The sequence below is a fragment of the Lepisosteus platostomus genome, chromosome 7 (assembly GCF_059453375.1).
Source record: "Lepisosteus platostomus isolate fLepPlt1 chromosome 7, fLepPlt1.hap1, whole genome shotgun sequence".
Lineage (NCBI taxonomy): Eukaryota > Metazoa > Chordata > Actinopteri > Semionotiformes > Lepisosteidae > Lepisosteus > Lepisosteus platostomus.
Genome location: NC_142617.1, coordinates 35,894,692 through 35,917,002, shown reverse-complemented (window position 1 = coordinate 35,917,002; position 22,311 = coordinate 35,894,692). Strand labels below are relative to the sequence as shown.

Genomic DNA, 22,311 nt, shown 5'->3' with positions numbered 1-22,311 from the left:
TGCACAGTAAGATTTCAGTTATTCTTTAAAACAAATTATTGGGGGTTTGAAGAATAAAGTTGCATCAGGGTTCCCTACCAAAAGTATGATTTCCATATCATTTACAACACTCTTTTCTTTTAACAATCAATCTACCACTTCTTCAGTCTATCACTCAGACTTGATTTATGTGTGTATTTTTTCACTATCGTTTTAAAGTCAGTAATTAAATACAGAGACACTCCAGGAAATACTCCGGTGAGTGATGCTTTACAGATTCAGATACAGTTGGAAAGATTTGATTTTGCATGACCTCTGCTGCGATGCTTCTCTGAGGTTGTGAGACTTCGGGTACGTTCCCAAAGCTCGCGTGATCACTGGTGAGACGTAAAATAAGTTGTCTGACCTCTGCAATGTCTTCTCAGGGGTCATGTGGGCTGTACTGCATACTAGATTTAGGTGATGAGTGTACTCTAAATTTTTACTGATTCTAAAGTCAATAATAAAATACAAGAAATACTTAAGTGAATCACGCTATACAAAGATTCAGATATAGTTGAAGAGTTTTGATTTTGCATGACCTCTAAAGTCACAGATCTGATTTTGATTTTGAGAATTAGGAACAGCGTTTTATTTAGATTATCTTCATTTTCTGCTGGGCAGATGTAGACTGAAAATTTTGTGGTCTTCCTGGAGCTCAAGAAGCTCGTGCCCATGGCATCCCAGGGCTCACAGAGTTTTAAGATGAGCAGGTCGAGTGTAGAGGGGGCAGCAATACATTAACCTCAACTCCAGGCTCTTGGGATGGATTCACTTTGTCTTTCTCACAGTGGATGCTTGGGAAACTTGGCACTTCTTCTAGACTGGCTTCAAACTCCAAGGGTAGGTTGACTGATGTGCGCGTCCTAACTTTCACTATCAAGTCAGTAATTAAATACAGAGACATTCCAGGAAATATTTATTTCAGTGAATGACGCTTTATAGAGATTCAGATACAGTTGGAAAGATTTGATTTTGCATGACCTCTGCTGCGATGCTTCTCTGAGGTTGTGAGACCTCGACAACATCCCCAAAGCTCCCATGACCTCTGCTGAGACATGTAAAAGAAGTTGTTTGACCTCTGCAACATCCTCCCAGGGGCCACGTGACTCTGCTCTGTCCCCAAGGGTCATGTGGCCTGTGCTGTGCACAAGACTTACCTGATGAGCGTACCCTAATTCTCACTTATCTGATTTTACTGAGAATTGGGAACAGTGTTTTAATTATGTTCGTTTTCTGATGGGCAGATGTAGACTGAATATTTTCTGTGGTCTTCCTGGAGCTCAAGAAGCTGGTGCCCCTGGCATCCCAGGGCTCCCAGAGTTTTAAGATGAGCAGGTCGAGTGTAGAGGGGGCAGCAATCCATTAACCTCAACCCCAGGCTCTTGGGATGGATTCACTTGGTCTTTCTCACAGCAGATGCTTGGGGAACTTGGCACTTCTTCTAGACTGGCTTCAAACTCCAAGGGTAGGTTGTCTTTGCTTTCCTTTAGAGCTCCCTGGCTGGGCTGCCCCTCCAATGCTAACTGCAGATTGAGCAGGAAGGTAAACTCAAGTGAATCGTGGTATACATCAGACTGCTCATCAGTGTTGTCCATGAAGGAGCTACTAGAAGTGGAGAGCCGAAGATGCAGTGCTGATTGCTGATGGAGGTCAGGGGGAATGCGGTTTCTTTCTGGCTTTGTCAGGAGATCCACCCCAGAAGAAAAGTCAGATCCAGCTGTAAATCTGCAAACAACACAATACAGACAAGTATGAATACTACTGGACTGGTATATTGGTAAATGACCATTATTCGGCAAGCTGCAAGACTAAAAGCCAGAGGCATCTAGTGTAATGGGTTTAGATGTAATCTGTATAAAGTTTAGACAATAAGAAGTAGTGAAAGAGTGACCCAAGACTAAACATTCTTCCTCGTTCACATTAATAATCGTGCCATTGACTGTAATGACTTGAAACAGGCAGCAAACATCATAAACCTGCATATAACATGCTATACAAAAAGTGTAAATGAAATTTAATGTTCGTAATTACAGTGTATTACATGAAAGTTAAGAGAAATGTGCATTACAAATATCACATAGGTAACTTGATGAAGCAACCTATGTAAATAATTTCTTGTTGTCATCTAGTAAATCTGGATGAGCTCTAAACGTGCGCAAGAGATGCTTGAATAAATATTTAGTGATTAAAGCAAGGAAGGTAGATTTGAGCACAATCACCTGCAATATTTTAGTTTTGGAAACTAATTTTCATTTTCAGTTTATTTTTCTAAACAATATTGTTTTGTTTAATCTGTCATTTGCTTTGTTTTTGCTTAAAATTAAAATTAAAAATTTAATTAAAAAATTAAAATAATTTAATGCAGTCGGCTGTGCATTGTTCAAGGGAGGCACATTGTACTTATGGAATAACATTTTTTGAAAGCATCATAATATCCATCCTACCAAGTGCTTTAGTTTTGTATTGGTAGACTTTAAGAATAATTCAAGGTCCAAAGGCCACTTATTTATAATGATCCTTTTTCTTTAGAGCTCTCGTTGGTGTTCTAGGTCTTACCTGTCTGCCAAGTTCTTCTGAAGGCTTCGGACTAAAATATTTTTGAGGAAATACGCTATCTGCTTCATATCCTCCCACAGCCAAAATGCTTCCTCTGGAAGATCTTTCAACTTGATTAGCAATCTAGTTAGAGAAAACACAAGGAACATATAGGAATCTCCAGTGACTCACAGATTCTAACAAGGCCTTCGGCAGTACTACTTAAACATGAACAGGAAGACAGATACACTCCATATTGCAGTTAACTTGTCTAATTATCCTGATTCAACTGCTCTCTGCTTGCAAACTGTCCTTTTCTAGGTGTGTTTGTCACTCAAGTCAGAGTACATACTGATTTGCACACAAAGTAGACAAAAGGTGGTTTTCCCATTTAATATTGTTTAGGTGCTGCTGTCCATTTGGATGATTCGTATTGTACAAGGATGTAAAAATAACTAGATTCCTTACCTGTGACTAAAGAAGAAGAACATGACAGCAGGAAGTGTGTAGGGAAGAAGAAGATAGGAGATCAAGCGCGCAGAGACAGAGCTGTTCTGAAAGCCCCTCAGGTTGCACAACAATGCTGGAACACATTCAGAACCAGTGTTACCATGTAAAGCCCCTGTTACTGATCGTTAATCAAACACACTGACAAAAATAAGAAAATTAAAAAGCAGAATTTCAGCTGCAGTGGATGACTATAATTCAAAATAAAATTTCCGATCCAAAATGGAGCAGCCATGATCTCAGTACCTCCTTGGGCCTTCCGTTTCCAGTTCGGGCTCCTTGTCTTACAAGGAGGGGTATCTTTCTGATAATGCATGGATAAATCTGTTTACACAGTTAGTCAAAATGATCGGGTATTTGGATAACTTTACTAATCTCACCAAATAACACAACACATGCAAATACAGTATATAACAATACCCAAATGATCCAGAAGTGCTTTATACATGGATACAGGATCCTAACACTGAAGAGCAGCACCCACTCGGGTAATACGCTGCAGGATTTACTTGTATGTGCCAGCAGCCCTAACGCATGACAGAAACTCCTATGTCAAATAATTACAGGGGAATATCAGGAAGAACACATTCTGCAAGCCCAAAACAAAATTTAACCAAGACGCCATCCATGGTCAATTTGGATGGACATCTTGTTAGGATGCAGTTGGAACAGTGGTGCAGTGGTAAGCAATGCTGTCTTGCAGTGCTGGGGCCCCGTGTTCAATTCTGGACCTGGGGTGCCATCTGTGTGGAGTTTGTATATTCTCCCTGACTCGACTCTAAACCGCATTGGTTAACACTGCTGCCTAACAGCACCGGGGCCCTGGGTATTCATTCCTGGGGTGCTATCTGTGTGGGATTTGTATTTTCTCCACGTGATCATGTAGGTATATGCATTGCTTGCTGGGTTAGGTTCTGGTTCACACCTCCTCCAACCCTTTACTAGATAAAGTGATTGCAGAATGGATGGATGTTTCATGGTGAAGAGCAGGAATAGCACCACCTACCAGACCAGAAACACCACGTGCAGAGACAAATTGATTTTCTCCCACCCCAGTACCTACCTGACCCAACTTTGCTTAGCCTCTAAGATCTCATAAAATCAGGCTACAAGATAGGAACATTAAAACAGGTCTCAATAAATACAAATTAATTAGATCCAAAAAATAAAGCACACCTCCTTGCAGCCATGCAGGCAGGCTGCAGTACACCGCTTGTTCCATTGAGCTCAGATTCCAGCTCCAGTCCTCCAGGGCATCCCGGTATTCTTGTGTATCAGAGCTTCCTTCCAGGCATGATGGCGTACCCGCTTCTTCCTGCTCTGTCTCCTCCAGACCTCCCAGGTGATCCCTCACACTACCAGAGCACAGGCTGTCCAGAGACAGGGAGCCACTCGCCTGAGGGAGCCGATTTCCCATCAGATCTATGAATATGTACAATATGAGGTGGCATTTTTTTTCTGGCATAAGTATGGAAGTGAAGGCTTTAAAGTCTCAAGGTACATAAAAATGAAGAAATTTGATTAAAAAATGTAATGTTTTGTATGCATTAAACCTTACATTTGTCATTTAGTCCTTATACTGTATGTGGTACTTTGGGGGTAATGATAACAGTCATACAGTACAATAACATGTGACAGTCAACATTGCACATATAAAAGCTTTAGCCCTTATTTCTTTATAAGAATGAAAAATGTTTCACAGTGTAAAATTAACTTCTGATGTTGCCAACAGAAAACAAGATTTTTGAAAAGTGCAAAAGATAAATAAAAGATAAAACAAGTATGGAAATTTATGCTGCAGATGGTTTTACTGTAAATTTAAGCCAAGAAAATGATGCATTAAAGTTTTCCTAGGAATGTACTGTGATAAAGTCTTGCGAAAGGGTGATAGTGAAGCAAGAAAGCAAGAAAGAAATTGGCAACAGCATTTACAGTATGCATCCAAAACAAATCAAAGCAGATTTCTCTTCTTGTCAAATACAATTAATAATTTCATAGTAAATGAATGAAGTCTACAGTAACTTGCCTGCATCTCTGAAGTGTCCTTGTCACTGGAATAAGCTCAAAGAAAGGAGTAGGTAACCTTGTGTCGACCTCCAGTTTAAACCAGAGGTCACCTGACTCTAAAGGGGCGTGCTCATGCATATTTTGGAATATGCCAGCAGTGACTTTGTTTTTAGAAGAGGTGTGAATGCATGTGACAGTCAGAATCATGGGCCATGTTCCCAGGTTCAGTCATTTTTAATTGGAAAGGTTCCCATCTCTGGTCAACTGTCACTTTAGGTAGGGCAGATTCTATCACTTTTTTAATTCTAAATAATACTAGCAAATAGTATGTTTTTTCTGTATTATCCTTACAAAACAGCTACTGTAGGAGCTACTGGTGTATCATAGTTAAACATTAATATTCTAGTTTTATTGTACACTCAATGTAGGATACACCAAATATAATCCTTGTATATAATTATTTTTTTCTATTGTTAACCTGTTGTTCAAAAATGATTTTTTCTTACTTCTAAACATTTGTACACATTGCAGAACACCAGTACACAAAGGAAATGTATTTTAAAATTAAAACAGCTCAAAAATCTGTTTTCACCATACACAGTACTGACAACTCTGATCTGTAAAGTCCTTAGTGACCATCAATCATTTAAACTTGCTTATCATTAAATATAGGACAAACCCTCATAAAAAATACTACATTCAAACAAATTCTACATTGATGGCAACAATAAGAAATTTTAAATGTATCATGTTTATATATCTGAATATGTTCATCTGTGTTGGTTTGTGATAAATGTATTGAAAATATGGAAAGATTTTCAATTATTGGTGAATACACAATTGAAACAGTAATACAGAATAAGCACAATTATGATCCTACAATTAGGTTATGATCCCTGTGTTTGTAAAAAAAAAGTTGAATATTTTCAAATTATATTAACTTCAGATAATAATATTTGAATAGTTTCTGATATTGCTGAAATATGTAATGTACAAAAAAAAGATCAAACGTAACTCAATTTGTCCTAGGTCTATAATGATTTTAATACTATCGATTTTGCAGTATATAGCAAACTGGCAGACACCAGTGCCATGTCATGTCATTTGCCAAACTGCTTTATACCATACGGTGTTGAAGCCGGAGCCTAACTGGCAAGCAACGAGCGCAAGGCAGGGCACACCCTGGACAGAGCACCAGTCCACTGCAGGGCAAGTTCCAGCCAATCATACATGGGGACAATTTGTAGGCCAAGGGGAGAAACTTGGCCCAGACACCGGGATAACTTCCTACTCTTATCTAGAAATGCTCTGGGATCTTTGACCACTAAGAGTCAGGACCTTGGTTTAACGTTTCATCCAAAAGACGGTACCCTCTACAGTACACAGTACAGCCACTATACTGGGGTTTTAGGACCCACAAAGACCACAGGGTGGGTTCCCCCCACTGGTTCCACTTACACCACTTCCAGCAGCAACCATAACTTCCCAGGAGTTCTCACATCCAGGTTCTGACCAGGCTCAACCCTGCTTAGCTTCAGTGGGTAGCCAGTTGAGAGCTGCAGGGTGATATAGCTGCTGGCACAGATACTAGTGTTCTCAGATATTTCTGCCTGTGCCCTGCTTGTGTGAACTTTTACCAATACATTCTAGAACAATAAGTTCTAAGGATTCTAGAACAAATGGAGCTTTCTTCTCTCTCCTTTCCTTCACACAACTGTCAAAGACTGCTAAAAAGGGTTCTAATGATTTAAAAAACGAATTACTGTACGGCGGATGTATGAATTGAGGCATATACAGTAATTGCCCTTTTCTCAATTTTCATATGGTAGTTATAGAGTGCTGGTCTAAAGAAGACCTGCAATGAAACCTTAGGATAAGACAGATCATTTGGATCTAACATGTTGTTTACCATTTGCTTGCAGAAAGAATACAGCATCCTGGTATCCATGGTAATATGCCTTTTTTAGTGCCTAAAAATGAGAAGAAAAAAATATATACCAGTACATATAGTACAGTATATACATATAGGTACACACATTGAAAAAAGGGTATGGCATTGAAAACCAGATTCACTGATTTATTATGTGCAAGTAATAAGTAATGTTTTTGTTAATGAAACAGATTGTTTATTTAAGTTCATTCTTCCCAGTTATGCACAGTTTGGCTTCAATAGTCATATATTTGCAACAGTGTGGACAACACATTACAGATACTGTATCTTTTGTATGTTATAGAGTTAAAATGCATAAATGTCATTCATACTATTTCATAGATATACTGTACTGTATACAGAAAACCTATATGGGCTTATTTGTAGCCTATTGTTACATTTTAATGCTTCTCATTATCTATCTCTCTAAGGTCTGTTATTCACAAAGCAATTCAGACTACTTATATTCTGAGGAGCCGAGCAGCATATACAGTAAATCAGTCTCACTTCACAGCAGCAAGAAGCACACAAATCCATTCAAATCTGATAGATACATGTAACCTCTCCTTCATGTAAAACATCATTGTTGGGCTTTGCTCTCTAGCTTAGGTAACAGAACTCACTAAAAGCTATACCTTACCACTTATGCATTATTAACCGTGCACTTCAGCACAATGTTACTAAATGCCTCCACTTACGTAAAGCAATTTCTGACAATGCAGTAAAGGCAGTTAAGTCAAATGCATTCCTTCATGTGAGATTAGGACCACAAATAGACAAATGTTCATTAATGTGGGAAGGGTCAGTGTTTTGTTGTTGCTAGCAAGGGTCTGAAGCCCTGTTTTATACATTGAGGCTATAAGAAATAAAGGGCTGGTCCGCCGCAGTGAACCAACTGTATGTTTTCCATCCTGAGTACAGATTAATTGCGAGGCAGTTTGCTAAAATGGCTAGAGTGAATATGCTTAAAATAATAACCCCAATACTTAACCCAGCAACAAACATCTGTTTGGGATTATAAAACTCACCATCTAACATTTCTGTAGTAAAAGACATCTGTAGCAAAAGGTAAAAGGCTGGTCATCTGTCATTAAGTCTGATTGCACATATTACTGATAGCTAATATTAAATGGCTGCTTATAGAATGAACAGCTTAGGCAAATTTCTATCGCTTTACTTAAAAGCAACTCTGAGATTAAAACAGGTTAAAAAACTGTAATGTTAATATCTACTATATGTACACAATTAATGAATTTGCATAATTATCTGTCTAAATAAACATGTTTCATATTTAAAAGAGACAACATATGGGGAAGCAGTGTAACAGTCCAGAAATATTTATGGAGAGTAGGTTTGTCACTGAGACAACTGAAACTTATTTTTATATGTTTTGCTTTTCCAGTATCTTATAAATGTATTTTTACAGTTCCAAGTGTAAATTACAAATCAGAGGAAATCATTTTGCAAACTTGCATGTTTGGCTGCTGTTAGCTTAAACAAGAATCCCATCAATTCATTTCCTGAAGGAACCCAAAATGTCAGCTTCAATAGCATGGGAAAGGGATTCGTTGCAGACTTCCTTGACTCTCTGTATAACAGATAGTCTATTTTTTCTGTCCTGAATGATTTCAAATTTCCCTTTGTTTCTGCATCCTTGATCTGCGCTCAGTCAGCCAGTTTCTTTTAACATGGTGAATGAATGGACAATCTACTGTAGCCAATTGCATCTGAAGCAGTGACCTTATAACCTATCAACAAAGTCTCTTAAACAATGTTAAAATGGACCTAATTAATATTTCTGACCAAAGGAACAATGGTTTCAATGTAAAAAGCTTTCCACATCTGTTTGAAAATGGACTCAGGGTGGCTACCTTTTTATCACTTTCATCTGCTCACAAAACACCCAAAACACTCCTCATTTTTGTACTTCCAAGATATCATGACCTGTCTCACTCACGGCAGTCCCTGACGGCTTGGCAAAGCATCTCAGATGATCACACATAAAGTTTGGTGAGCTCAGGAAGACATAGACATCCTTAACAATTATGCAACCAAATACCAATACTGAAATGTACTTAAAGGAAATGTAGCCCAGTATTCATGGTCTCTTCAAATCACTCAGTTGATAAAGTATGTTTTGCTTTAATATGAACAAATACTGTATATGCATGTAAAAATCCAAAAGTAAAATATATTTTGTATTGTACTTTCATTCAGATTAGTGAAATGATTCAAATCTCATGATCATGTAAAACAAAAACAACAGTTTTGACTTTGCTGTTTCATACATTTGGAGGCTACAGACATGCATTATCAGTTTTCATGAGAGGATCTTACCACGCTGGTAGGGGGGAAGAGCGCGTCCATCATTCGGAAAAAGTTTTGCAGTGTGAGCTGGAAGTTAAAACTGTTCACGTGCACATGGTAGAAGCTGGGGGGCTGGTCGCAGGGGCAGATGTCCACCTCACCAGCAAAAGGAGACACTGTTAGGGTGAGGCTGGAGTCCTGGATGGGCTGGATGTTAGTGAAGCCTCCATCAATGTAATGCTATGCCCAAAATCACAAATAAAAAAGTTTGAATGTCAGCTTCACCTAAAAACAATTATCTGATATTCTAGAGAATACTATTGAAAATATTTATAGACTAGTAGAACAACAGTAGTTTAGTCCATTCATTCTTTAGTTTAACAGTAAAGTATGTCTAAATGTAAACAGGCTAATGTTACACTGTTTATGATAGACATAATGGATATTTCACAATGTTTGTAATAAATGTTCACTGTATTCTATTATCAATTTATTCTACTAAAATTGAAGCCAAAGACTGTTATTATTACAAAACCCACAATAAGAAAAAATATCTGGGATTTGGGAAATCATACATCCCCTAATGTTGTCAGCCTTGAGCCTTGACTATGTGTTGACTGTTTGAGATGGCCTGTAGTAAATAACATTTCAGAGGTGCAGTCCTATGGACTTGAGCCTGAATCCAGGTTAGGCTCTCTCAGAAGTCAGAACTGCCACTAAAATAGGAAGTTTAAAACTGAAATTTTCCTTCTCACGTCATAATGTTAAATCTAATTTTGAAATACATTTTAATAACAGCAAAGATTTTGTTTTAGATTTTACTGTCACCACCCCAAGCCTGTATACTGTATTTAGCTATATAAATTATTCACCAAGCAGTCTGAAATCACAAACTACTACTTCAATGCAAATTTTAGTTGCAGCTATAGTAGAGCAATTGGAATTTCAGGAATCCTGTCAGTAAAGGCGAATAGCTATTCAATTCATGCAACACATGGGTAAGAACGTGATGTGCATAAGAAGGTCAATAGAAACCGTTCAATGGTCAAGGCCATCTGCACAGACCTGATGGATTACATCTACAGTAAACTGGAGTGATGGAGTCGAGGATGGACAAAGCACAGCAAGACGAGGAATTCTGAATCTCACCTCTCCGCGGAAACTCGGGGGCTTCAGCCCACAGTAGAAAGGAACAAAGCAGCTGCATAACAGTGCCTGCAAGTGAAGACGTAACACTTAAGGGAGAAATATTTTCTTACAGTGCTTACTAGTCGGGAGTACTTTCTAGTAGGAGAAAAATATTATTAGAATATTATTAAATATTAAGTCCTCTCTCAAACCTATCATTTTGTACTATAATTTCACTCTGCGATATTCATAAGAATAAAATGCATGAATGCATTATAGTTACTGATTTGATGTTGATTAGCAAGTCAATGAAACCTTCAAAATCCTTGTCAGAGACGGCAAAGACATGGCTCTGATATGAATTATAAGCCTTTGCTTCGATCACGGGTCTTTTCTGGTAAGGTGGGACGCAAAGGTGGGATGTTCACAATTTCCATATACAGGTAGTATGGAAACATTCGAGTTGGAAATTCTGCAATGTGAAGGTGTTTTCAGGCACAGAAACCTAGATGAGTGAAGGGTTTTAAAATCTATATGGGTCAAGTATAACAAACCTTCAAAGAGTTAAAAGTAAGCTACAGTCCACATCATTCTAATACCAACTCCAGAACTGAGGAGATTTTAACTAATGTCATGGAATAATAACAGCTGAAACTAAATGGTAGACAAGGCAGAGCGCTTGCTAGAAGGAATGTCTGCATTTTAATACAATCAAGACCAAGTGAGGATAACAGGGGTGATAGCACCATTAGTGAACAGTTATTATTAAAAAATACCATATGGTACAGTATATCCACGCTTTATTGTAACTATTTCCTGACATACCTTCGGGATTAAAAAAGAGAAATGTAATTGGACATTTAACTTCTAACCATTTTGTTTTGAGCATTCCAATAATGATATACTCTCTATTTGAAAAATTGCATGAAATGCAATTTATAGCATTAAGCATTAACTCTTATTACTCAAAAAACAGTCCTTCTCTTTTGATTGGAAAAACAGTCCTTCTACATTTGATTGTAAATCATACAGCTCCTCTCACTGAGCTGTTCTTTTGAACTCACACAGCAATGTGGCCCACCTGTGACTGTTAACTGGGATTTTCATGTGTGAGATTTTCTCTCTCTGAAGTCAATCATAATAGCAAGGAAGAGCTTAGCTCTACTGAAGGAGTTGGAGGTTTTATGTGGATTTAGGAGGGGCTTTCAAATCAGATGACGATAAGAGAGAAAGGCAAAAACATGTTCAAATTCTGTCTGGATCCCAAAAACAAACAAATGAAAATCTCATAAAATGATCAAAAGCCTGAGAAGGATTCTTAAGTGTAGTAAAATAGAGAAACAATGTAAAAGTATTAAGATAAATACACTAGAAGCTGGTCAGCATGACAAAGTGATTCCAGGTGCCAGGCATGTCCTGTACTGGTGTCTTACTCATTTCCTAATGACCTAAACCATGTCATTATAACTGCAATCAAACTCATTTAACTGCTTCTTCCAGCTCTTTAGGCTCTGATTGTAAAGAGCACACATCGTACCAGCCCTCCAAGACCAGGACTGGACTGCCCTGTTTAAAGCACTGTGGTTTGTACAAACACATCATACAGACATTCACTGGTGAAAGGAGGCTGCCAGTTGCACTTGGCATAGAACTGTTAAATGTGCCACAGATGTCTGAGATGTTGACTTCCCTAATGCTGTTACTCCTACAGGTAAACAAATGTATCTTTGAAACATTTCAGCATTTATTTAAAGAAAGGGAAGAAAATGAGGCTCAATTAACAAAGCAGACATCAATCTATATTGATCCTAGGCATCCCTCTTAAAAGGCTGTATATTAAATAATGAACTGTCCTCTTTTCTAATACCACTGAAACCAGTGGACAGTGTTCACCTGAACAAGCTCTTCTTTTGACATGAAGTCTGACATCAGGATGTTCTCTCCATCCATCAGGCGGGTCATGGAGATGTAGAGGCGCCCAGTGGCCAGTTCGTGGGCATTGTCTGGCAGACTCCGGTGCAGGCAGCACTCCAGCAGCTTGAAGACATTGAAGGAAGGGTGCAGGGGACCCAGCAGGTGCTTCCTGCTCGCCCGGGCTGTAGCAAGCATTTCATCACGCATGCACTCTGTACCAGAGAAGACGTGGTCACAAACTGAAAGCAGAACCACTGGAGCACAGAGTGGAGTGCAGATATTATGGAGAATATTAACATCTCTCTGTACTAAATTACACAATAAATTGCTTTTATGTCAGCTTCATCAAAAAAGAAATTAACAAATACAATACTGATAATTTGCAGAAACGTTTTTAAAATAAATTGTTATTGTAATATTATATTTAACTTCAATTAGAACTGAAACAGAGAAAACCCTATGATGGTATTTTTTGCATTTACAGAAATTAAAATGACTTCCAAAAGCACTGGAACAGTGAAATACAAAGTGGAATTTGCACTATTAACTGACAGAGAATAGAATTCCTAGACATTTTATTTTAATGTCTAAAATAAAGTCAATTCAATTCCACCTAATTAAACTGCGTGTTGATCTTTATTTTGAAGGAGCAAATGCTTTAAGACAGCTGAATAACAGGTGTCTCTTGTTGGTCAGGTGTCTGTTGTTAAGTAATTGGGTACTTATGAAATCCTATCAACCTATCTTGCTTTGCCTTCAGTTTTTGAAGTTTATAGTTGAAAGCCAAAATGAAAACCAAAGCTATTTCTGTTTAAAAAAAGGCAGGCAATTTTGAAACTAAGAGAACAGAACAACTCACTGAGGACCACAACACAGAAACTGAGCACATGGAAATAATCGATATTGGAATATATTGAAGTAAAAAGAAACGACAGGTATAATTACTAATCAAACAGGAAAATCCTCCTCAGCTGACGACAGAAAAATGATCAAGATTGTCAAAGTAAACATTAAAACAAACAAATTTCCCCAATAGAATAATAAAGCTTGAATTGAATTTAAAACAACAGTCGGTGAAATCGTCAAAAACCTCACAGGAGTGAAGGTATCAAAGCCGCAGTTCCTAGAAGACTAAAATTCTACAATTACAAGTTCTACACCACAGCATAGGAACCTCTCACAAGCAACAATAAAGAAAAAAAACAGACTGGAATTTACTGATAAAAATACAAACATGAGCCAAGAAACAAGGTTTATGGCTGGTTGAGACCAAGATAAACCTTTACCAAAGTGATGGAAAGGCAGAAATGTGGGGAAATAAAGAAATTGCAGATGCTCCAAAGAAGAGATGAAAGCTGTCTGTTTTTACTTACCCATATTTGCTCCGCAGACAACGGCTGCTGCAGCGAGCGACCCCGCGGACGCGCCGAACACCTTGGGCGCTGCGTGTATAACCCCAGGGGCCAGGTCAAACAGACACTGGGCAGCACCAAGCTGGTAAACCGCCAGGAACCCAGAGCCGGAGAAAGAGATGGAGAAGGGCGGAATCCCAGATTGTACACTGCCATTCCCAGACATCGGTGGTGACACTTTCAAACTCTCTTGACTGCTCAGGATTTAAAAAAAAACGTCCTCCTGTTTACGGTTGGTTAATTACTGGAAGTTTTATTCTTTTCTACACCATTAGGCCGCCATTAAAAAGAATACCTAACCTGGCCGTTTATTAACTCTCCGTTTAAAGAAAAAAAGTCTTTAGTAATGAGATTGTCAGCATGTTTGTTTTGCATTATTTTCTTTTCTAAATGAAAGGACAATTAGTTGAATGACTGGTGTTGCGTTTAACACATTTCCTATAATACATCAATAGAAATATATTTTAAAAAAATCACTATGGTGCTGCATATAAAAAGAAATATCCCCCAGCTTCTATCTGAAACATTAAAAGGCTGTTCTTTCATGTGCATGCTACGAAGTCACCAGAATAACTATCTGATATGCCGGTCAAGATCTCCTTTTAAACTGGCTGCCTTTACGGTCATTAACATTGTGATTAAGGGGAAAAAATGACAGCAGTCTTCCTGTGATATTGTATAATGCTATACACACGCTAAACCCAATTAGCCGCACTGCCGATCTAGTGGCAGCTTGTACTATTTTATGTTGTTGTTTTACCTACGCTAGTAACAAACTGCAATGACTCAAGAGAAAAACCTGGCAACGCTACTAATATTCCCTAGTACAGATACTTATTATACAAATGGCGAAATGGGTTTTAATGTTCTAATGTTTTTTTAATATTTCACGAAAAAGAACAATAATTCAATCTTTTTTTTTCTCCCTCATTATTCCTCCTACGCATTTTGATCGACTGTGATTCGTCAGGCTGTATACGAAAACTCGAATATGGAAGAAAAAGGAGAATTTAGAATTGGCTTTGCTTACTTCTCCCATTTGAACTGAAATGACACCTCCTGAATTTAAATCAATGTTACTTTTACTCTCTTTAACTTAGCTCGGAGTCTCTCCTGACACAATAAGAGCTCAGACCAGCATGCTAGGGCTAAGGTACTGTATACGCTTGTAAAAAATATAGTAATAGTATTATGAAACCATATTTTTAAAAGCCTATTGCATGTATTCCATCAGAAGTCTAAATTTTAATGTATTGTCTTTCAACTCCTATAAGATGCCTTCATTTGAGTAAAAACAGACGTATCCGTAAAATAATAACTCCCTTTGTACAAATTCTAAAGAGTTAACAGAACACCCTTAAAAAGGTTTGTGATGTACAGTATATTTCATTAGCCCCGTTGAGTTTTCCAGAATACGTTTTTTTTGTGTGTGCTAAATCTAAGAGTCTGTAAAAATCAATTTGGTAGGAGGAGATGCACTTTGTAGCAGGACCAATCAATTTAATTTTATTTCCTTTAATTCATAACTGATGAACAAACAGCATCTGTCTTCAAAGTCTCCTCCAGAGTAACGGATTGGATAGGGAAAGTAGGGTAAACCTTTTTTGTGGGGGAGAAAAACAGCATTAATGTGTCACATGTCTGCATCTGGAACTGTGGAATAATTTCCGAAGAACTGCATTTAAAAGTAAGCAGTCATAATACAGTTTCTCAAGAAGTATTGCACTTCATGACAAAACTTTTTTTTCCTATTTTGTTGCTGTTTTGTATTTACTGTATTCTGTAGCAATCCAAAACAAATACAGTTTTAAAGCTTTAGAACTGCATTACTTGCAATGTTGTTTGGGATCTTAAAACAAGATCACTACTAGCAAAATAACCAATAACCAAATAAAACACACCAAAATCACAGCTTTATAAATCTTAACAATGGCAAAGCTTGGCAAGGCCATTTCTTAAATGTAACAATCGTTTGAAATGACCCATTTTATTGGTATGTTTTAAAGCTTAAAGTTTCACTAACAGAAAAATCTTAACATTTGATAGGGCTTTAATATACCAATTTTCATTCAAACACTAGTACAGGTATTCATCAGTTAGCAATGTTTTAACCAACACAAATTTTATTAAACTTGATTTTTGAATTTCGGCTCCCACATCATCCCATAGTGGAAGAAGCAATCAGAAAATGGATGGATGATTTTTGGAAAAACTCCTAATCCCCAGTATACATGCTCAGTTGAACAATTTTTGAACAATCACATTATGCTCTGGAAAGGGCAACCTGTAACAATGTAAGAAGTGGTAAGGGCCAGAAAATGAAACGTACTGGTATTGGTGATCATAACAACATGATCAATTATTCAGCTGTGTTTTTTCAATCTTATTCCTGGATTCCTCTTCTGCTTTTTGCTCCATCCACGTTTTTTATCACAGTATAAGTTATTTCAGTTTTCTACTGCAAGCTTATTTTGCAGTTTGCTTTCAGCTCTCAAAATCTTGAATGCAATGCGGAAGTGCTTTGAATCCTGCGTTAGCGAGTTTTGTGACTGTTATCATTGAAGTGTGCTGGGTGAAATATAGCTAATTGGATTTAGGCACAGATTCACTGCGAGAGCTGCCTGTATTAGTATCATTCCCACTTGTGTCCTTTCATAGAACTATTAAGAGCTGTTTAGTCAGAAATAGAGGACCAGGTAGAGGAAATAAATATATATGTGCTGAAATAATGTTCTTTAAGGAAGTTCTAAAACCAAGGACTAAACAGGAAAAAAAAGTCTAAACTAGCTAGCAGATACCAGCATTAATTAGCACCGGTGATTAATGGCCCAGTTGGAACAAAAACCTGCAGACACAGGGGTCCCCAGAGCCAGAATTAATAACCTCTGATTTAGAGCACAATGTAATTGTGAGCAAGCCCTTTTAGAACAATGACCAAACAATACTGTCAATGCTACCATCTTAAATTAAGCAGAATCATTGGTAACACAACTGATACCATGTGCCCCCTCTCTCAGCTGACATGCCCAAATTTCAACTTAGTTTTGTCATTATTTTTCTCCATAAATGACATTAAAACAAAGTATACATAAACAAAACATGAAAGCATGAAGTAAAATGGAGTCATAATAATAGCAGTAAAATTTAAGATTCTTTTGAGTTGGGGCTAGAATACATGCTCCCTATTTTACATTGCTTTTTATGGGAAATGTCTAACGACTTCACTCTACAGGAGACTTATCTAGAATGCACCAATGGTGTTAGTCAGGAAATCCCTGTAGTAAGAAAATAGAGATGCACACAATAAGATTTAAGTTTAAGGCTATTTTTGAAAATGGGCAAATGTTTATTACACTAGAACAAAACCACACACCAATCAATTCAGGAATTCTGGTTAGGCCGATTAACCAGACAATTTCTCCTATGGCAATTTGGTGTAATTAATTGCATAAAAGGGTAATTGGACAAATACATTATAATCTCTTATCAATAAGAATCTCCTCACTTTAATATCATATTCAGCATAATCTAACCAGAAGAAATAGTTGAATCTGGAAATTTACAGTTGTCCAATTTAGTTTTCTACTCTTGTTCCATTTTAGATTGTTATAACCTGCAGCAACTCATTTTGACAATTAACCATACAAAATGCATAGTCAAATGTATCCCACAAAAAATCAACACACCTTAAGTCAAGCTGTTCAATACACTTAATGGTGGACCAGATACTTTTAATCTTGCCTTGTACACTTTTCATATTTTGACTTTTCCAAGACCCTTAGATTATGTCACTTGCAGCTATTCCATGTTTTTATTTTTTAAAGCTGGTTTAAAATCACTGCATCCCACATTATTTTAAGGAGAAGAGTTAAGAGTATGTCTATTGTTGCTAAGTGAAAATCAAATGCTTCCAACAGCCGATTTTCCTTTAATGCACACATACATGTGGTCACACCTATTCCACCATAATTGCTTAAAGGAACAAGAGTTTGATGCAAGTGTTATTGATTAAACTCAGAAATGAACATTAATAGAATACTATTAACAGCTATAGACAGTCTACAGAAAAAAAATGCAAAGAACAGGTACAAGGCATCAAATTAAAACTGAATTGGGATTTCATTAAATTTAGCCTTCACTGATTCAGTAATATCTCTCCACTAGTTACAGCTTTTTTCAAACTACCCAGATCTTTAGTAGCTGACAAACTAAAAGGATGCACTTGGACTTTGAGTCTATTAGTTTTAGTTTTTTTAGAAGGTTGTAAACTGCCACAAATACTGGCTGTCATGTTTTTCTTTCAAATCTACGTTTAATATGGTCTCTTAATGTACCAACACATTAAATTCTTGCCTGAATTTAGCTAAGAGGATGTGAAAACACTGGGGCAGAAACATTCTGAGAACTTACCAAACAGAAGCTTTTTATAACTTAAAAAGACAGATGTCCAAACACACCTGGAAACCCACAAACAGCTAGGTATGCCTGGTTTAAATGAGAAAAGGGTAAATAAGATGTTTAAAAAAATAATAAGAAAAGGGCATTTCTTGATTTTTACTGTTTTTATTGCTTTTTCAATCCTCCAAAATACAAAGATGTCTAATCAAAGAGGCCAAATCCCATGTCTTCATCAGATTCCTCTGATTCCTCTTTCTTCTCTTCCTTTTTCTCCTCAGCTGCAGGATAGAACAATATTTTGTTAGGATTTCTAAAACAGTAAGGAAATGTAATACATTAACTCCCCCCACCTCCCCCACTTTGAGGATAGATTTGTAACAACATAAAATTGTTAAATCACAGTAATTAAGATGCTCTATTTCAAATTCTCTTTTCTTATAAGAGATGTGCTACAAAAGTCTGAAAAAAAACCTTCAAACACTTTAACAAGCAGGGTTCCACTCGGAGGTGAGCAAAAAGTATACAAGGAAGGAAAAACCACAAAGATAGAATCTGTTCCTGACTGAACTCAATATTCTTAAAGAATAAAATCCACAGAACAGAAATGTTATGTACTAGCCTTCTTTCGAATGGCCAAAACTAAACCTGCTACTGCGCATTGTAATATGAGACATCTTATTTCTGTACAATATAGACCACTTCATCAAGACAATAAGAGAAATGTTTTCCTGCCCTCTTTTCATGCCATCACATCAATGGCTGAAAAAATTGTTCTTACCAACAGGAGCAGCTCCAGGTGCTCCACCTGCAGCGGCAGCAGCAGCAGGAGCAGCAGCAACAGCACCACCTGCTGGCACGGAGGCTAACTTTGACAGGCCTGCGCAAAGAGCAATGCCAATCAAAACCAGAAATTACAACTGGCTGTGACAAGACAACTGAGACAAATCATACAAACACCCAAGTTCATTTTTGCTTTCTTTTCATACTGGTTAACTTTTTTAAAGTTTGAAATTAAACATGTGCATCCAAAGTATTAGATTATGAATTCACCTGAATTTTACCAATAATCTGTTTTACTCATACAAACGCAGTAATATTATTTTACAAACATCTCAAGAGGAAAAGAACATCTGCCTCCAACCAAATTGAACTAGAACACAAAGCTGTGCAGCAAATTGTGAAGATCTGATAAAAGAAAATCCCACAATCACCTGCATTCATGACTTCATTGACATCTTTTCCATTAAGTTCACTGATGACCTGGAATTAAAGATAAAATGGTATCTAATTATTCAGTGCAACCCAAGTCACAGGAAAACTCCACTTTCCACACTTCCAAGAGAGGCTCATCTTCCCTTCACTTTTAAGAATATGCTGAACAATACTTTAATACACTTTTTAGATAATTTGGTTCTCATTATTAATTATGTCTTTTTTAATCATAGGTTCCACCATATGTTGCTCATCAATATTGACTTCTTTTTAGCTTTCTTTAAAAGTACCCTGAAATATCTTATTGCAAGTCACAAAATATTTTTTTGCTTTGCTCGAGTGTAAACGTACCATCTCCCTTTTAATGTTTAAAACCCATATGTCCAATTTTGGCCAAAAAGATATTTCTGTTGCTTTTTTAACTTCACGAAAACCACCTGTTTTAAATCTAGCTCCACTTAGAGGCCAGTCACAATTTGCACTGTAAAAAGTTAACATACTGGCCCCATATGATTAACCGCAAAGTGCTCCAGAACTCATGGAAAAAAAGATTTATGCACCTTACTGAGACGCTCATCATCAGCCTCAATCCCTACGCTCTGAAGGATGTTCTTAATATCTTTAGAGGTGGGGTTGTTGTTGCCACCAAGGACAGCCAGGAGATAAGCGGCCACGTAACGCATTCTAGACCCAGAAAAACAGCATTAATGTCCAATGTTATGAAACCTAGATTCATTACACAGTCTTTGGAAAAAAGCAGCAACACTAATTTCAAAGTTACTAAAAGAGATACTGATGCTCTATATTGCATTTTACTCCAAATTATGTCAGTTAAAATTACCGCCAATTACATTTTGTTTACATTGGATAGCTGAGATGCGGTCAGCAAAAGAAAACTTCATCTCAAATGGCAAATGTACGACTCGTATTTATCGTGTGTAAAGCAATAGTTTTCTGACAGCAAACACAAAACGTTATGGCTTATTAGCAAAAGTGGTGAATATGCACAGGATATCAGGACAGGAGTTTTTTCAACAATCCCGTCGAATTCAAGCACAGCTATAATTTATTTTGATGTTTTAAAATGTATTATTGTGTATTGTATAATGGCACAAGGGGGGCTGCTAATGTGGAAGTGAGGCCCATTTTTATCACCACTCCATCACAAAAATATTACTGGCTACAAAAAAAAGAAGTTTCAGTAACAAAAAACATACCAAAACGTTACATTTAAGTTGGATAACAAGGCTTTTATTTATCAGATCGGGTCTTGCGAGATTTAATCTGGTTGTAAATACTAAAACTCATTTCTATTAAATACTGTCTAAATGTATTAAAATTATTAATGATAATTAATAAGCACTGTTTACCCGCACTGGTATTCTTTAAATTACTTCTGCAATTTAAAGTTGTGTTTTGGCTAATTTAAAGCGGATCTTGTGCAAAATGTAACCCGGAGCACATGTCAATATGTCGGCAGGCGTCTACAGTCAAAAACTGACGCAGGAGTGAACTTGACACCCTAAGGCACCACAAAATAATTAAGACTTGTTCCAAACTTTACACAACTCTACATTCAAAACTCTAATCCTCAAGTACATTTAATACTAAAATAAACGTCTTAAAACAATAATACGATACCCACTTTAAGTCTGTAAAAGACACGAAACGTAGGCTTCGCTTCAGGTTCAGGGAGAGAGGGCGGATCAAGGGCCGGATCTCATTTCTACGTATTTCCGAGCCAAAGGTCACAGATAAAAATATTTTCCAAAATCATTTATTCATACTTAATCATTAATATTATAATTTAAATATCATTTGAATGTAAATACCTTTAGTGTTGTTAACGAAAAACAAAAATAGAAACATGTGGAATCACAAAGCCGTGATAAAGGCGTCATCTTTATGTCATACGTCATAACATGCTTTTTAAAGGAAAGTGTAGTACGTAAAAAAAGTCCAAATGTATTCCACTAGATGCTGACTGAGACTGCTGTTGTTGTGTTTCTACATATCTTGTACAGAAGGGGGCTCCATCGTTCTTAATATTGAGGACTTAATTTCGTCAAATAGGTTTAGAATAAAACAGGATAATTATACTGAACAAATATGTAAGATGGAAATCACACATAAATACTAAGCAAACCGAGGAATATGGCACTATAAGGATTCAATCTGGAGTTTAGACAATGTGCTTTGAATGAAATACATTTCATTTTAAAATGCGAAAGGACTGAAAATATACATATTGCAAACTTTTGTTTTTAAGGAAGACAAATAGTTTTGAATGTTTTTGATTTAGACTAAATTTGAATCTGCAACAACGATTCTCAATGTGTTTGCATGGAAAACAATATCAAATTAGTCTTCCTTAAATTGAAGAAAAATACAATAATGCAACACAGGTAGAATGATTATTTCAATAACCTTTATTAAACTTGTCAAATATACAGTGCTGTAAAATATGTAGAGTATTTGTTTCTGAATCCTTTTCAAGCCTCACAATGTTAGAAAGGGAAGGCAAACGTGGAAATGAAATAGTCCTGAACAGACTGTCTTGCCAAGGCTGTGTGCTCTTGTTCAAAGTAGTAGCTTTCTGGATGAACATTATGTTTGGACCTGCTGAGACAAACGTCCAGGTACATTACTTCAAGTACTTCTTCTGTATTTGTATTTCTAATCTGATGCACATGTAAGGAAGAACAAAACATAAATTCAGTGCTTATTAATATACATTTTATTTTGATTTGTTTTAATGATAGAAGTGTACAAGTTTGATGAGAGGTGATGAGGGAACAGATATGAGCAATTATGCCTTTCACACTTTTATAGGTTTCTTTGAAAGATTCTGAGCTCTTGATAAAACTGTGAGAATGAGATCTAGCCTGCTGCACTGCCAACTCAAAACACTGCTAAAACACCATCATGATCCTGATGTGT

The 22,311-nt window shown here is 36.9% G+C and overlaps 2 protein-coding genes across 2 annotated transcripts; both read right to left on the bottom strand.

Moving 5' to 3' along the window:
* Positions 1 to 924: 924 nt before the first annotated feature.
* Positions 925 to 14,271, bottom strand: pnpla1 (patatin-like phospholipase domain containing 1). Its single transcript, XM_088640033.1, has 9 exons — positions 13,723 to 14,271; positions 12,329 to 12,561; positions 10,457 to 10,522; positions 9,338 to 9,547; positions 6,980 to 7,040; positions 4,240 to 4,485; positions 3,025 to 3,139; positions 2,578 to 2,700; positions 925 to 1,746 (listed from the first exon to the last, which is right to left on the bottom strand). Exons 1-9 carry the CDS (start codon positions 13,925 to 13,927, stop codon positions 1,344 to 1,346), a joined length of 1,662 nt encoding a protein of 553 aa, XP_088496159.1. The 5' UTR covers positions 13,928 to 14,271; the 3' UTR covers positions 925 to 1,343.
* Positions 14,272 to 18,304: 4,033 nt separating this feature from the next.
* Positions 18,305 to 21,156, bottom strand: rplp2a (ribosomal protein, large P2a). Its single transcript, XM_088640032.1, has 5 exons — positions 21,017 to 21,156; positions 19,932 to 20,055; positions 19,371 to 19,419; positions 18,938 to 19,036; positions 18,305 to 18,437 (listed from the first exon to the last, which is right to left on the bottom strand). Exons 2-5 carry the CDS (start codon positions 20,052 to 20,054, stop codon positions 18,361 to 18,363), a joined length of 348 nt encoding a protein of 115 aa, XP_088496158.1. The 5' UTR covers position 20,055; positions 21,017 to 21,156; the 3' UTR covers positions 18,305 to 18,360.
* Positions 21,157 to 22,311: the final 1,155 nt, after the last annotated feature.

Excerpts from the sequence above, each read along its gene's own strand:
- rplp2a (XM_088640032.1), bottom strand. The coding sequence starts at position 20,054 with ATGCGTTACGTGGCCGCTTATCTCCTGGCTGTCCTTGGTGGCAACAAC. Across the intron at positions 19,420-19,931 it reads ATGATGAGCGTCTCAGTAAG|GTCATCAGTGAACTTAATGG; the intron begins GTGCATAAATCT and ends CTTTAATTCCAG. Across the intron at positions 18,438-18,937 it reads ACCTGGAGCTGCTCCTGTTG|CTGAGGAGAAAAAGGAAGAG; the intron begins GTAAGAACAATT and ends TCTATCCTGCAG.
- pnpla1 (XM_088640033.1), bottom strand. The coding sequence starts at position 13,927 with ATGTCTGGGAATGGCAGTGTACAATCTGGGATTCCGCCCTTCTCCATC. Across the intron at positions 10,523-12,328 it reads CAAAAGAAGAGCTTGTTCAG|GCACTGTTATGCAGCTGCTT; the intron begins GTGAACACTGTC and ends CTTCACTTGCAG. Across the intron at positions 1,747-2,577 it reads CAGAAGAACTTGGCAGACAG|ATTTACAGCTGGATCTGACT; the intron begins GTAAGACCTAGA and ends TGTTGTTTGCAG.